At 37.3% G+C, this 16,852-nt stretch overlaps 1 protein-coding gene across 3 annotated transcripts in view; it reads left to right on the plus strand.

Annotated features, from left to right (window-relative positions):
- Nucleotides 1–16,852, plus strand: part of LOC139759112 (ras GTPase-activating-like protein IQGAP1) — a 424,460-nt gene that overhangs the window by 369,359 nt on the left and 38,249 nt on the right. For all 3 annotated transcript variants that reach the window (XM_071681072.1, XM_071681074.1, XM_071681073.1), the window contains exons 2-13: nt 154–250; nt 1,509–1,743; nt 3,524–3,668; nt 5,532–5,689; nt 6,169–6,303; nt 6,527–6,611; nt 8,599–8,693; nt 9,626–9,818; nt 10,592–10,752; nt 11,180–11,314; nt 11,971–12,127; nt 14,531–14,670. In XM_071681072.1, the coding sequence (XP_071537173.1) occupies nt 154–250; nt 1,509–1,743; nt 3,524–3,668; nt 5,532–5,689; nt 6,169–6,303; nt 6,527–6,611; nt 8,599–8,693; nt 9,626–9,818; nt 10,592–10,752; nt 11,180–11,314; nt 11,971–12,127; nt 14,531–14,670 (1,736 nt within the window). The remainder of the gene's footprint in view (nt 1–153; nt 251–1,508; nt 1,744–3,523; nt 3,669–5,531; nt 5,690–6,168; nt 6,304–6,526; nt 6,612–8,598; nt 8,694–9,625; nt 9,819–10,591; nt 10,753–11,179; nt 11,315–11,970; nt 12,128–14,530; nt 14,671–16,852) is intronic.

The following is a 16,852-nucleotide window of genomic DNA, read 5'->3' on the forward strand; positions in this document are numbered from 1 at the left end:
CCCCACCTCTTTTGTCCTTTCCATATTTAAATATTTTACAGGGTAAATAGTTATCCATTACATTTATTGGAAGTGATTTAGATTAGTACTATAGATGTTCGTAATTTTGAATTATCAGTCTTGACAGAAATAATGTGAATGTGCTTCTTACAGGACCAGACGAGGGTTGCCTTAGTGCTCAAGAGATAGATGAGCAGCGCCGCAAAAACATTTCCTACCAGTATCTCTGTCACTTAGAAGAGGCTAGAAAGTAAGACCAGTTATTTTTAGAGTTTGAAGTAATGTATTTTGTTAGAGTTGGGTTGTTCAAGGCACAAGATGATTAGGCCTATAATAATCATTAGTGATAGTTTTTGAAACTTGTCTTGTTAGAACCATACTTGTATGAACTTAAGCACTGCGCAGTGTATAGGGTTCTGTCATACAATATTCTTTAAACAATATATGTACTTCAAAAACTTTCTTTGTTCTGCAATTCTCTTCTGAAAAGTATTGGAAGGACTTTTAAATCATTACAGAAAGCATTCTTAGATCTTATCCACTTTGCTATGACGATATGACGAACAATATTCCATAAATTTATTTGTTTAACAACTTACCTGTTTGAATAAAAGCTTAGGAGTATTGCAGAATTTCTGGCTAAGATGGCAACCTCAACCAATTTCCACTGTTCCCCCATTCTTTCCTTTTTCTTACAGTGTATGCCCCTCTTGCTCATAGAGGTTTCCATACTTTAACTGCCACTTTTATCATCTTATTGTCACTTGTGCATTATCTTCTTAGTATTTTGATATTTCTCTATCCTTTTTCCTCTTTCACGCTCCAAAACAGAATGTTTCTAATCATCCGAAGCTGCCATCTTCCTGAACCATACTTCTTGTAGAAGTATGGAATTTGCCGGTAGGTGAGTCTTTCCTTATTTTTTTCTGTAATCTTGTATCAAACATTCTTCAACCAACCCATTTGAACATAACTTAGGCAATATGGGTGGCACTCATTGTGTTATGCTATACTATGACATTTTGGGGGGTTTTGTGACATGCTATCTTCCTTAACTATTTTCCTTTATAGTTTTTCTTAAAATGTGTAGAAATGGTTAGGAAAAATAAGTTATACCATATTATTTCATTGATTATGAGGTGAATGTTTTCAATGAAGTGGGCAGGCACTAGGTAAGGATTGCACCTCTTAGCAGTGTTCTTAATTTATTTTTATGCTTTAGAAGATTATTGTTACACTACAGGTGTAGGATCACCTTTGGCGAGTTTGGGAATGCAGTCTCATGAGAGAACTCACCCCAAAGGAGTCTACATTTTCGTGCTACTGAAAGTAGCTGCTTTGAGCTCAAGGAGCATTTAGAAAGGTCCTGAGTAATGCCAGAACTCTTTTTTAGAGGATTAGTATTTGATTCCTTTGGGTTTAGTATCTAATATGTTGTTTGACCAGATAGTTATCCATATTTAGTATTTCAGTGTAGTACATCAGTAATGACTTATCTTTTTCAACAGATGGATGGAGGCATGTATCAGGGAGGAATTACCAGAAGCTGGAGACTTGGAAGAAGAATTGCGTAATGGTGTTTATCTTGCCAAGTTAGCTAATTTCTTTGCCCCTGACACTGTTCCTTTACGACGCATTTATGATGCAGACCTGATCAGATATCGGACTAGTGGATTGACATTCAGACATACAGACAATGTCAACCACTTCCTTAAAGCTTTACAGAAAATTAAATTGCCTTGTGTAAGTGTTCAGTTGTCATTGTCATATTTTTGTATGATAGAATATGAAAAGATGTGCAAAAAGAAATAATGTTTATAAGAAGGGAAGAATTTAAGAAAAATATAAAGTGAGTGAGTTTTTGAGTCTGTGGTGGTTATTTCTTAGAAGATGCATTGGAGTGAATTTGTTGTAAAAATTTTGAGATGACATTCATGGATTTAACAGGTAGCACATGCAGCAAGAAAGGTAAGAAAACAAAAAAGGAGAATATCAACATTTGATCAGGATGCAGTGTTATTAGGGCCTTTTTCCCAGATTGATATTGTATGATGGGATAGGACAGTGCTACCAAATGCAGTGAAAGATTGATGCCTGTTTTCTTCTGGCGATTGGGGAAAAGTCAGGATTATCATTGGTCTCTGACTCCAAAGGAGACTCCCGAAAGCAATTGGAAATTTTGATGAAGTAGCTTAAAAGGAGTTATACACATGGCAACATATACCTCTCCCTCAAAAAAATCACAAGTTACAATCACAGACAATAGCTTTCAGTTGAGGCAGGCTTTGATTAGGGAAAAAGAAAAAAAAATGAGGCAGAAAACCAATCAGTTAAAAGGTTACAGGTTTTAGTTGTAAGGAAAAACTTGAGAGGTTTAAGAGTCAAATCTTTGCTGTGTTGGGAAGCAAAGAGACATCACAATGGTCTAACCTATCTGAGTATTGCCCAATCTAGATGATAGCAGCCAGCTGTTCAGAACAGAAACTTGAGATTTTTTTTTTTTGAGAGGCAGAGAGAACCAACAATGTAGTGTGGGGAAAGTGGATCAATTGTTGAGGTTAGGTAGAGAGTTTATGAATTAGGTTTCTTCAAACTCAGCCGAAGTAAGTATGTAGGACAGAAAATATCAGAGCTGTGATAGTAGTACTCCATGCAAGAACATAACATTTCATCCTGTAATCAGACCAACAACTCAGAAGAGTAGAGTCTGTGGTATCTTGGGAAAACTCGTGGTACCCTAAGCTTCGACATTAAGGGAACAAGGTGGCCCTTCTCTTGATGCTTTGATGAGAACACTGAAGGTATGAATAGAAAGAAATTGGGAAGAAAAATCTATTTTGTCTCATTCAGAGTAAGGTGTTTGCTTTTACTTTGGTATGCATTGCATAAAGTGAAACCATTTGGTGAGAATCTATCACTTTCATTTGGCAAAGAGTACAGTCTCATCAAAGAACTTTCCACTTGAATGGAGTCCATTCTGTCTCTGATGCCAGTTGTTTTGGAGCTGTAGGAACTCCTGGGGTAATTGTAATGTGAAAGTGAAATCAGTCTAATAGCTGCTTATATCAGATTTGTTAGAGCCTTTGATCATTTTCAATATTAGTATGAAATGATATTTTTTTTTACCTTTTTTGAAACTTTTTATGTTTAGACCTTCTAGTAACTCCCATAGGATTTATTTCTGTCTTTGAAACTCAGTATAGTTTCCATTCTGTTTTTTTCTAAAACAGGGTGACCAGAAATGAACACAGTATTCAATGTAAGGATGTACCAGTGAATTGTAATGAATAAGGCATTCTAATCAACCAAGCAAGTGTTCTAGGTGCATGATGTAGCACTGCACCTTTTTTTGTTGCTTGTATTGTGGTAGAATACTGCAATGTAACTGTGAAAGTTGCAGGAAGTGAAGGGTCTTGTCAGAAGAGATTGAAGAAGATTAGGAGATTTTGTGCAGTTCTCTTGAGAAATAGATGTGGTAAGACTTTAGTTGATGAAATGACTTAAAGCTCTCTTTGTATTACAGATTTTCTATCCAGAAACGACTGATGTGTATGACCGCAAGAACACGCCACGTGTTGTGTTTTGCCTCCATGCTCTCAGCCTTTACCTGTTTCGGCTTGGAATTGCACCACAGATACAGAACCTATATGGCAAAGTTAACTTTCCAGGTTTGGAACAGTGTTTTACATTTGTTTATCTGTTTTTGTATGTACCCTACTTTTTTTATTTTCATAACCCTTAAATGGCTATCAGCGTCATGTGATATTTTGTTTGGGGATGGCCAACAGTGTCATATGATGCAACTTTTTTGATGTCTTTTTCATTTGTGATCTGATTGATGGTAACGTAGAAGCATTTAGAGGTATTTTCAGTCACCCAGCAAATGGAAGAACAAATTTTGCTCTCCCCAGTACACCTGTTATTACCATTGTAGATGCATGCTTGTTGACCTTGCAGGTTTTGGAAAATATGTATATTGTTGACAGAGCTAATTGACAAGAAGGAACACTTACCACCAGATGTGTCAGTGGGAGAGAAAATTGTGCAAGAACAGATATGGAAGCTGAAGAAATATGCGACTCAGAGAGTGATTTTAGAAGAGTAAGGAGGAGGGTAACTACCACCCCACACATGGCCTCTGTTGTATGGATTGTATTACAGCCATGCCTGATTTTCATGGATGCAGTTCTGGGCTTGAGGAGAACTTCAGTGTAACAGACAATAAACACAGAGCTTTGATATTTTTCAAACATATTTTGACAAGTATCATTTGTAGTAGTAATGCATTTAGCGAGTATAGTTTGATATTTCTGCATATCTGTGTATTAGTCACTGCCATTTCTGTATGTATGTGGTAGATGAGTAGAATTTGATATCAAAGAGGGATCACCTCAGACATTCCAGCCACACCTTTTCCTTCTGTTCATTTTTGATATGTGCTTTGTTATATTTTTGCACATGTTATTAGCCATCAACTTTGTGCGTCCGTTAGAAATATGAAAAGTGTGACACCAAGCTCAAATCAGAAACAAGACCTCTAATTTTGTGGAGTTGGACATGTCATCCACATCCTGTCCTTCTACTCTTTCTGCAGACCCCAAAGTTGGCACAGAGGCATTTTTACTGCTTACTGTTTATTTTCTCTCTTGCAAGTTAATCTATCTGTTCATTGAAGATTTTTTCAGTTATGTAAGGGAGCTCCCGTTTCCCAAATATGCTTTCATTGCATGATACATGATAGCCATAGAATGGATGTGAACTAATGAGAAGAAATTACTGAAGTGTGAAGCAAGAGCAAGTTTTTTTATTTCTGCCTGGGGTTGGTGTTTAGTTTTAGAGTGGTTTGGGTGGAAGACTACTGTTATTAGCTTAGACTTGCCAAGCAAGGTGAGTTGGGATTATATTAGGAAGGTCATTTTTTCTTCTGAGGTTTAGGCAGCCAATGATTGTTCTGCACACACTATTTTGTTTCCTTATATTTGCTTTACTTTTGAAAAGATTGAAGACATGTGAGGTGAGGCATAGCTTGAATTGGTGCAGATGAATTTTCTGTAGAGATATTTTTTCTCCAAATCTGGTGCCACTTACAAAGTGTTCTTAGGGCATTTAGTTTGTGTTAATATGGATGTGTGTCATACAAGATGCATGCTTTGAATTTGCATAAGAGCAGGAAAAGGCAACTTTTACAAGGGTCTTCATATGGTAACCCATACTGGTACAGCTGGAGTCGTTTATGGATTGAAGGGTTAAGATGGTCTGTATGTCATGATGATCATTGTGCTTATGGGAAAGGGAGTGTAAGCAATTGTTTCCATTTGCATGCTCTTTACTCTGTTTATATATTTGTGATGATGGGGTATCATAGGGCTCTGTTTTAAGATTGTCAAAATATGCAATATGTCATATCTGTGTACCAAAACGTGTTGCATCAGAAGTAAAATTTTTGGTGAGACATTGTTTTGTATGAATTTAGATAATTTGAATTGGTGTGTGTGATAATTTCCAATTTTTCTTTTTTTCTCATTTTTCAGAGGAAGTAATGCAGGCTATGATGAAGGAGCTTAGTAAATATGGTTGCCAGTTGCCACAGTTTGGCAAGATTGGAGGTATCCTTGCCAGTGAGCTACCAGTAGATGAGGCGACTTTGCATGCTGCTGTTATTGCTGTTAATGAAGCCATTGAAAAAAATGTATGCACAGACAATTGTTTTTATTTTTGTTAATTTTTCATTGTATCCTTCAGAACCCAGACGATTTTAATGTTGGTTAGTCCTGAAACTGGACATTTTAACAACATGCTGGTGTGAGTGTTTGTCTTTAGCTAGAGAGAGAGAAGGAAAGAAAGATCATTCTGGGTTGCAGACATTCTGATTGGTTCAATAATAGTGTGCAAGGCAGATTTGAGTAGACAAAACATAAGACCATACATAAAATATTGTACAAGACTGTAGTATAGTAGTACGCAAAGATGCAAGTATGGTTGAACAGGTGTTTTTATTATTTCCATACTAGTTTTTGAGTTTTGATTAACCATTAGGTGTTTTCAGCTAGTGATATGCTAATGAAAATATAAAGTTTAAAGGAATTTCATCTGTAGCCAATAATAAAGTATGGAATGTTTTGTTACAAGGTGGTGATAATAAAAAAGATTTACATTTATTTTTGACAGGATTACCATGACCTAGCAGAAACTCTTCAAAACCCATCGTGTCATATGCAGAGTGTTTTTGATGAGAACATTGATTATTACCTTCAGTGTCTTTCTGATGCTAAGATGCACAAGAGGGAAATGGCTATAAACAAGGTGTGTTTAAAGTTTTTGGTTTTTTTTGCATTACTATTTTTATGTCAGTGCCCCAAACTTTGATGACTTCAGCATCAAGGAGTACACCACCCTCTAACACAGTCCTTGTTTAGGTTTCCTTACTACTGAGGTATTCATTGCTTGTTTCCGCATTGTAAGTATACATAGGGATAAACAGAATTAGGGAAAGATTTTGATTGTGTGTTTTGTTGAAATGTTTCAGAGTCGTGATGAGGACTACATTCCAGATGCCTATGATGAACTGCTTACTCAGGCTGAGATCCAGGGACACATCAGCTGTGTTAACGGTTAAGACACTTTATTTCTGTACTGACATTGACTATGAACTCTTGATTTCACCACATGTAGAAATATGCATTTCATCTTCCCCTAGTTGTTGCCTGGTTTATAAGCAAAGGGACAGGATGTAAATGTTGTATAGCAGATCCACTTATTTAAAGATTTGTTATGGATGTAATAGTATTTATGTGCTCCTGAAAAGGTTGAAAATGGTGCATTCTGTCAGTTGTAATAATAATAGTAAGGGGGCCCTTAATGAGTGCTATGAATATCTTTACTTATTTATTGTGAAAATCTTTGATTCAAACATTAGTGTACTGTTGCCACAGTTTTCCACCCCCTTACATATTATTCAAATTGGACCACATCCTTTATCATTATGTATAGATGCCTTATATCACAAGCCGCTACATTGATCTCTGAGAAAGATTCCTAATTGCTCAGGAATAATATATAGTACAAATCAGACCTCCTTTCCTTAAAACCATGCTGTTTCTCACTTAGTATTTCCTTTATAGAAAGAATCCAAATGTGCTCCAAATATCTTACTAAGAACATTGCAGGCCACACTCATCAGTGTAGCAGAGAATGAGAAAATTCAAAAGAGAGCAAAAAATGCAAGAAAAGGGACAATGCTATTTGGATCATTTTTGGCTTGTCTAAGGGAGGCATTGGTGGGAACAGTTTCTGATGTCAGCGCCATTGTTACTATTTCTTTGTTATTGTGATAGCATCGCACCTTTGAATGGAATTGTAACTAATGGTATTTCTCATATCACTGGGTAGAGCCAGGGAAACCATTTGGTCAGGAGAATCCACAGAAAGGTCAGGGAGGCCTGGTTGTGGATAGGGGACTTTGGTTTCAGTTTGTTATTTATGACCATTAGAAAGTGGTTGGGAGTGAATGAGGCCATTTTTTTGTTAGTTCCTAATGTGAAATGTGGAGAATATTTATGAAAGAAAAAAGATATGAACAAAAGTGAGAATATTTATGAAAGAAAAGATATGAACTAAAGTTCTAAAGGATTTTGTGATTAGAGTGCTTACAAAGTCAAATTGTTTATGTAGCTTCTGGTAAGTATTTTGGGGTTGAATTTAAAGAAAATATCAAAAATTTACATCTAGTGGCTTGATTTTCAAATGTTTTGCTATCAAAAAATTTGGGTTGACTTGTACATGAGAGATGAAAAATTAAGTATTGTTCAGGGGATTCAAAATATGAAAATAGATTAGTTAACCATTACTAATGTGTATGAAAGAATGTGGCCCTTTTTTTTTTTTTTTTTTTTTTTTTTTTTTTTTTTGTACTACCTCGCTGAAGCAGTGGGTAGCAATGTTGTTCCCTTCGGGGTAGGGTAGCACCTGGAATGGATGAAGGCAAGCAAGTACGAACATGTGCATGTGTATATATGTATATGTGTATGTATGTATATGTGCACATATGGGAGTTTATGCATATATGTGTGTATATGAGCGGATGGGACATTCTTCTTCCGTTTCCTGGCACTACCTCGCTGATGGAGAAATGGCAGTCAAGTAAAATGAATGATGATAATGAATATGTGTGTGTGTGTGTGTTTGGTTTTTGTGCATTACACATGACAGCTAGAGACTTCAGTGTGAATGAATGTGGCCTTTTTGTCTTTTCCTGGCGCTACCTCGCTGAAGGGGGGGATGCAATTTCCTGTGTGACGGGATAGCCACAGGAACAGATGAAAGCAGTAAGTATGAATATGCACATGTGTATATATATGTATGTGTCTTTGTATGTATATGTATGTATACGTTGATATGTATATGTGTGTGTGTAGGTGTTTATGTATATATATGTGCATATGAGTGATTGAGCCAAAGAATGTGGCCTTTTTTGTCTTTCCATGCGCTACCTCGCTGACACAGGAAACATCGATTAAGTATGCATGTAATTATTTTATTATTACTCTTTTATAGTTTTAAAAGTCACTCAGATATCTCATTATAAACATTTTGTTTCAGCCATCTGTGCTTTAGAGCGAGTAGAAGATGCTGTAAGAAATGAAAATGTTGAAGCATTTTTTCAAGCACTCTGCTCACCAGTTCTTTCCCTCAAGGTTTGTTAGAGGTTTGACAGAAGTGTGATATTGTGTTCAGTTTATATATAGGAATATATGATACATTACTTTTGCATCTAGTCCTAAGGAAAAAATTGCTGACTTGGAGATGGATTATTCTACCTCGAGTATTTTGAATCTTACAAGTTTTCCTAGGGGTTTCCAAATCATTTTCAATTATAGCATCATACCAGCTCATGAAGTCAAGAACAGTGCAAAGATCATTAAAATTTGGATCTAAAATGTGATAAGTTTTCCTGAATATGTTAATCAACATTACAGGGAGCAATGAAAGGTCCCTTAAAAATGATTTGCCCTGAGATTGCGTGTACCAAAATTTTCTCCTGCTATGACATTTTTTATGTGATCCTCATTTGTTGCTAGCATTAGATCCAATGTATTCATTTTGCATATAGGTTTGTCAGCTATTTGTATTAGGGAACTTTCAGTCTCATTAAGTCCACCCCCAAAGCATCTGGTAAGGTATTATGTTCCCTTTGATACTAAAAGAGTAGAGTTTCCCATTATAACCGTATTGTCTTTATTACGAATTTCTTGTTTGTCACAAATTCTGTTAGCAGGTCGTTGAGTCTTTTGTATACCTCTTATGTCTATGGGATGCTTGTGTACTAATTCTTCTCTTTTCACTTGAAGGTTAGTTATCTTCTATTCCATAAATAGAGATATATTATCAGTAGCCACTAGATTTTTCAGTAGAGAGTCAAAGAAACCTATGATTAAGACCAAGACACCACTGTCTAGTTGATTCCTCTGTCACTCTGAAATAGAATTAACCCAGGAATTGCTTATTTAGTAAGGAATTGTATTTTGTATATCAAACCAAAGTTGATTGATACCAGTGATATCACTGTTTTCTAATGAAGATGTTTCTATGAAAATTCTTTTGGTTTATTATGTTTTGCCTTCCACAGAGTATCAAGTCAGAGCTTTGTGAAGAATACCTCAAAGGCATGGCAAAAGAGTTGGCTGAGTCACAAAACCAGGGGAAAAATCAAAGCTTAAACTGTAGTCTTGGCACATCACTTTTACCTACCACACTTAGCAAGATCGTGATACAGATGGTCATCTCAACAGTCAACAAAGAAGTAGAAACCCAACAAAAATGTAAGGAATTCTGCAAAGTAATTGAAATAAGGAAGTAACTAATATGTTGGCACATGCACTATCATGATAAGGCATTTGTAATCCATAACCTCTGGAAATTTTACTCAGATATCTGTAATTTTTATGCATTCAGATCAAGAGAGAGTGGGGGACATCCTTATAAAAAGTATATTCTGAATTTGAGAGTCAACCCTCCACAAATTGTAGAAATGTTTGGTACACCTTTCACAATAAAGTATAACTATGAGTAAATTAAGTGGCTGGCATGTATGGGAAGGATTTTAAAGATGATGCCTCTTTGGAAATGTTTTAGTTTTTAACCTGTCATCTGTATCAAAGTCCTTTGTTACCTTATGAATACATAGAGAAAATTAGATGTGAAAATTGCCAGTTCGCTGATGGATGCCTCCCTTTCCTTCCTTTGCAGTCTACCACGGAAACCAACCTATGGGTTTCTTAGTTCTGCACATTTTTCATGTTATTCCGCTTCACTTAAGTGATTTTTTTGCTACTAAAACTCATTATTGTTGATAGCAGAAAAAAATAGATAATTGTATAGTAACAATTATTAACACTGCAGACTCTTGTAGATCCAGTGGTTTTAGAAATTTGGAAGGTTCTCATTGTATTATGCAATATATGTTCTCTATAATCTCTATTAAGTTTGGAATTACACAGCTTATAGTTTTTCCCATGATGTGCAACAAAAATTTTACATCAAACATGTTGCCAATTGCATTGTTCCAGTCCTTAAACTGATCTTTGGATTTCAGTGATGGATGGAATCTCTGCTGTGAACCAGAGTTTAGACCATGGCTTTCCATCAGACACCCTAATGGCACTTCAGTCATTACAATCTCATCTTCCACCTCTTATTGCTTTTGCATCACCACTGTACCATGAAGAAATGGCTGCTATTCGCTTTGATGCCCAAGTTAGTATACCTGGTAAAATGCCTGACTTTACAGACATATTTTTGAACAAGGCAAGCTTCTCTAGATGGAAATTTATGCATCTAGTCTCATGCCTATACTGTATGTCAAAGATGCCTGCTGAGCCTGGGTGGTTCTTAAAGTGGTAGTGTGCAATGATTTTTCCCCAAAGTCAGTCATCTTTCATTTATGCCAATGACAACACATTCTCATGCATTTTCTGGGAAGGAAATTGAGTAGCTTTTTGATATAAAGTTATCAAAGTATTTTGGGGAGGGTTATTAGCATGCAGAGGTATGCAGTTATCAGTATTTACAGAAGGAATTATTAGAAACCATTTTAAATTATTTATGGGAAATGATAACATGTATATGAATATATTTTACATCCTATAACTTTGCTGAAATATCTATTTCTTGTTCATTTAAGACTGATTTGAACCTGGAAGAGATACAGGGAGGAGTCCGTTTGCTGTCTGCTGTAGCTCAGGTCAATGCTGCCCTAGACACAGGCAATCCAACTGAGGTGTGGCATTATTTGTCTGATTGTCACACACATGTAGAGGTTAGTGTAAACAATTCATAATTTTTTAACAAGTAGATAATTCCTCTTTGTATGAAAATGTTCTTATCACTATTGCTCAGATTGAAGAATATCATGAGGCCAAAAACTTTGTGGAGCTGGTTGAGACTGTGGTGAAGAATTACAGCAAAATGGGTTGCGGGATGTCCCTCAAAGTCCATATCCTTGATGCTAATCTAGATAAATTCATGGAAAACATGGAGGCTTATTCGGAGGAGCAAGGTGAGCACTTCCATCAGGATATGCTGGAGTTTGAACGCTGCTACCAAGGAACATAAAATGAGAACATAATGTGAGGTTATATTTGGGGTCTGATTCGTGAAAGTGATTTACAGTACAATTGTAAATCTCAAAAAACTAATCGCTTCTAAATCTTTTGTGATCACTTTTGTTTAACATTAGTGTAAATGCATGTTAATTTTGATTCCTATGTTTTTTCTGACTTTGTGTGAATAAAAATGTGCAAATTTGCCTGTTGTCCAATTGGAAATGAATAGATTTAAAAATATCACTGTCCTGGTCACAAAAGCAAAGTTTGAAAGGAATGATAGCCTTTTTTCTCTACTTTTTATGTATAAGCAATTAGGAAATAACACTTACTATCCAGGAACAAAAAACATGTTGCATAACCATTTCAGAATCTGGAAGAAAGTCATTGTTGGGAGTACTGCTCTGCCATGGAAAACCTACGCCAGACCAAGATATCATCTAATGATCCTTGTCCTTTTCTCACATACCTGGATCTCCAACAGATAGTGGATGATGTTAATTCAAGACTCCTTGAAGATAATAACAGTAAGTCTGTTAATGTTTTCTTATATTTTTTTATGTGTCTATTATCATAACTTAATTTGAAGTTTATTGGGATGGCTTAAGTAACAGCATTGAGCCCTGCAACATCACTCACATACATCCTCAGCACTGCCTCATGTGTTTAAGTGAAACATAAGTAGAAATTTCCCTTTATATGCAGTCCACAGTAATGCCTCTAGTATCTTCATCTGACATATCCAGAGCCCACCATCTACAGCCAGGCCCCACAAACACTTCTGCGGACTACCCTGACCACAAATACCTTGGCTCAGCCCAGTTACAGCATGTAGACCCTTGATCCAGTATGAATATTCTCTTGCAGTTCAAACCCTTTTTCTCTCAATATTTCCATATCCACCCTTCTTTTTTGTTCATACTTGTTCTCAGATTTCCATATTAGTGAGGTAGGGTCAGGAACAGATGAAGAAATGGCCACATATGTTTACATGCACATTCCAGCTGTCTTGTGTAATGTACTGAAACCATAGCTTCCTATCCATGACAAGACCTCACAAACCTTTCCATTGTTTCACCTGACTACTTCACATGCCCTGGTTCAGACCATAGACAGCATCATCCCCTGAAACCACATCACTCCAGATCGCTCTATTTCTTGCATGCCTTACACCAGTCTGCAAGTTCAAACCCAGAATATTTCATCTCTTCCTTAGCTCCTCCTTTTCCATGTCCCCTCCACTTCATGCATGTATAAATAAACCATTCTGTTTTTTCCACAATTTTTTGTTTGAGTGAATGAGCTTTTGGGTTACATGGACTTATTTTTAGTGTTTTTGCCTTTATATAGTACTTGTCTCACATGATTGTGGTCTGTGTAGAAGACCATATTTGGCTTGGAAGAGTTTTGCTATTTGCTGTTTTCCTGTGGGGCTGGGTAGTGACAGGAAAGGATGAAGGCAAGCAAGTATGAATATGTAAATGTGTATGTATGTAATGTCTGTACATGTGTATGTATATGTACGTATATGTGCATATGTGGGCGTTTATGTACATATATGTATATATGAGTGGATGAGCCGTTCTTCGTCTGTTTCCTGCCTCTACCTCGCTGACGTGGAATACATTGATTATGTATAATGATAATTATAAAATATCAGGTGAGATTGAATATCGAATAGCAAAAGATGAGAGGAAACAAAGCTAGGTGGTTGGATCAGGAATGGAAGGTATTTAGGGAAGCACTTCTGGCATGTGCAAGGAGTGTGTGGAATACAGAAGATGGAAAGTGGGCAGGTGAGAAAGAGTACTGAATGGTGAGGTGATGAAGTAATATTGCTAGTGAAAGAGAAAAGAGAGGTTTACAGGAAGTACTTGCAGGGAAGAAGTGTCCTGAAACTCACTCAAGGGGATGGCCATGGCAATATAGTCTTTTTAACTACTGCACTCCATTGCTGCTGCTTAGTGTTTAGTGCTTCACCCTTAACAGGCCACTGGCAGAGGGCAAGTCTAGTGCAGTGTTTGCAGAGGCTCCTGCCTAATGTTCCTATTGACTGCTTCTGCCTAATGCTCCTCCCAAAATGTTCCTACCTACTAATTCTATCTATTGCTCCTACCATTTTGCCTAAAGGGAGGGTTAGCACATGCTGCTCACAAGAAAATCGAGAGTTATGAAGAATGAAATGTGTTAGTTATGTGTTGTCAAGTGTTATGTATGATGAGTAATTGTATGTTTGTGGACAGAATGCCAGTAGTCCACATGTGGACAGCTACCTGGGTCAGAGGAGTGCAACTTGACAACCACTGAAGTGCTGGCTCACTACACAGCTGTCACTAACCCTCCTAATACCCAGGCAGGTAGTACTGGTAATATACCTACCTAGTCATTGGCTGTCTATCATCTGCTACCTGCTTATGGGATAGAGCGAACTGGAGTAATGTAGTATACAGAGGATGATGTGCTGTCTGTGGACTAAACTAGGGCATATAAAGCAGCTGGGAGAAACCACAGAAGGGTGTGTAGGACCAGGTTGTGGATAGGAGGCTGTAGTTTTGGTGTGTTAAACATGACACCAAGTGAATGGATGTGAGCAAATGAGACATTTGTCTGTTCCTAGTGCTACTTTGTTAATGTGTGAAGTGGCAAACAAGTGTAAAAGAACAAATTCAGAGTTGGAAAAAATTAATGATTGATTTTCATTGCTTTTTCACTAAAGGATGCTTTATCTTAAAAGCTGATAGTTTGGTGTTCATACATTTTTCACAGTATCTAATAAATATACTGGCCCATCATAATTGATACTGAGTGAAATTTGTTTTGTAAGGGACATCTACCTCAGGAAGTGGATTGTCTGTTGTGTTAGCCAGTTTAGAAAAATTACTGGAATGTAAGAGAAGACTGGATTTGTGAATTATGAACATTTATTGCAGAGGTTAAAGCACTAACAGCAGTAAATGCTGCAGTCAATGGAGATGATGTAGAAGGAACAGTGGAAGCCCTCAGACACCAAGCACTTCAGCTGTCCCCTGTATATGCTGAGGACTCGCTTCACTACTACCAGCTCCTTAAGGTACATCGCTTACCAGTGAATCCCCTTTTATGCACTAGATTATAATAAGATTTGGAGTAGATACAGATATATATATATATATATATATATGTATTGTTGACTGGTTGGTAAGGTTATCTAATGTATGTATGACTCATGGTGAGGTGCCTGAGGATTGGCGGAATGCGTGCATAGTGCCATTGTACAAAGGCAAAGGGGATAAGAGTGAGTGCTCAAATTACAGAGGTATAAGTTTGTTGAGTATTCCTGGTAAATTATATGGGAGGGTATTGATTGAGAGGGTGAAGGCATGTACAGAGCATCAGATTGGGGAAGAGCAGTGTGGTTTCAGAAGTGGTAGAGGATGTGTGGATCAGGTGTTTGCTTTGAAGAATGTATGTGAGAAATACTTAGAAAAGCAAATGGATTTGTATGTAGCATTTATGGATCTGGAGAAGGCATATGATAGAGTTGATAGAGATGCTCTGTGGAAGGTATTAAGAATATATGGTGTGGGAGGCAAGTTGTTAGAAGCAGTGAAAAGTTTTTATCGAGGATGTAAGGCATGTGTACGTGTAGGAAGAGAGGAAAGTGATTGGTTCTCAGTGAATGTAGGTTTGCGGCAGGGGTGTGTGATGTCTCCATGGTTGTTTAATTTGTTTATGGATGGGGTTGTTAGGGAGGTAAATGCAAGAGTCTTGGAAAGAGGGGCAAGTATGAAGTCTGTTGGGGATGAGAGAGCTTGGGAAGTGAGTCAGTTGTTGTTCGCTGATGATACAGCGCTGGTGGCGGATTCATGTGAGAAACTGCAGAAGCTGGTGACGGAGTTTGGTAAAGTGTGTGGAAGAAGAAAGTTAAGAGTAAATGTGAATAAGAGCAAGGTTATTAGGTACAGTAGGGTTGAGGGTCAAGTCAATTGGGAGGTGAGTTTGAATGGAGAAAAACTGGAGGAAGTGAAGTGTTTTAGATATCTGGGAGTGGATCTGTCAGCGGATGGAACCATGGAAGCGGAAGTGGATCATAGGGTGGGGGAGGGGGCAAAAATTTTGGGAGCCTTGAAAAATGTGTGGAAGTCGAGAACATTATCCCGGAAAGCAAAAATGGGTATGTTTGAAGGGATAGTGGTTCCAACAATGTTGTATGGTTGCGAGGCGTGGGCTATGGATAGAGTTGTGCGCAGGAGGATGGATGTGCTGGAAATGAGATGTTTGAGGACAATGTGTGGTGTGAGGTGGTTTGATCGAGTAAGTAACGTAAGGGTAAGAGAGATGTGTGGAAATAAAAAGAGCGTGGTTGAGAGAGCAGAAGAGGGTGTTTTGAAGTGGTTTGGGCACATGGAGAGAATGAGTGAGGAAAGATTGACCAAGAGGATATATGTGTCGGAGGTGGAGGGAACGAGGAGAAGAGGGAGACCAAATTGGAGGTGGAAAGATGGAGTGAAAAGGATTTTGTGTGATCGGGGCCTGAACATGCAGGAGGGTGAAAGGAGGGCAAGGAATAGAGTGAATTGGAGCGATGTGGTATACAGGGGTTGACGTGCTGTCAGTGGATTGAATCAAGGCATGTGAAGCGTCCGGGGTAAACCATGGAAAGCTGTGTAGGTATGTATATTTGCGTGTGTGGACGTATGTATGTACATGTGTATGGGGGGGGTTGGGCCATTTCTTTCGTCTGTTTCCTTGCGCTACCTCGCAAACGCGGGAGACAGCGACGAGGTATAAAAAAAATATATATATATATATATATATATATATATATATATATATATATATATATATATATATATATATATATATATTTTTTTTTTTTTTTTTTTTTTTTTTTTTTTTCAAACTATTCGCCATTTCCCGCGTTAGCGAGGTAGCGTTAAGAACAGAGAACTGGGAATATCCTCACCTGGCCCCCTTCTCTGTTCCTTCTTTTGGAAAATTAAAAAAAATTGAGAGGGGAGGATTTCCAGCCCCCCGCTCCCTCCCCTTTTAGTCGCCTTCTACGACACGCAGGGAATACGTGGGAAGTATTCTTTCTCCCCTATCCCCAGGGATAATATATATATATATATATATATATATATATATATATATATATATATATATATATATATATATATATAAAGATCATATTTAAAGAAAAAGATTAAAGTTTGTAGGGATTCCAAGTAGATTTTGCTCACTAGCATAGCAGATAAACGTGATGGAACATA

This window comes from Panulirus ornatus, chromosome 32 (assembly GCF_036320965.1).
Source record: "Panulirus ornatus isolate Po-2019 chromosome 32, ASM3632096v1, whole genome shotgun sequence".
NCBI lineage: Eukaryota > Metazoa > Arthropoda > Malacostraca > Decapoda > Palinuridae > Panulirus > Panulirus ornatus.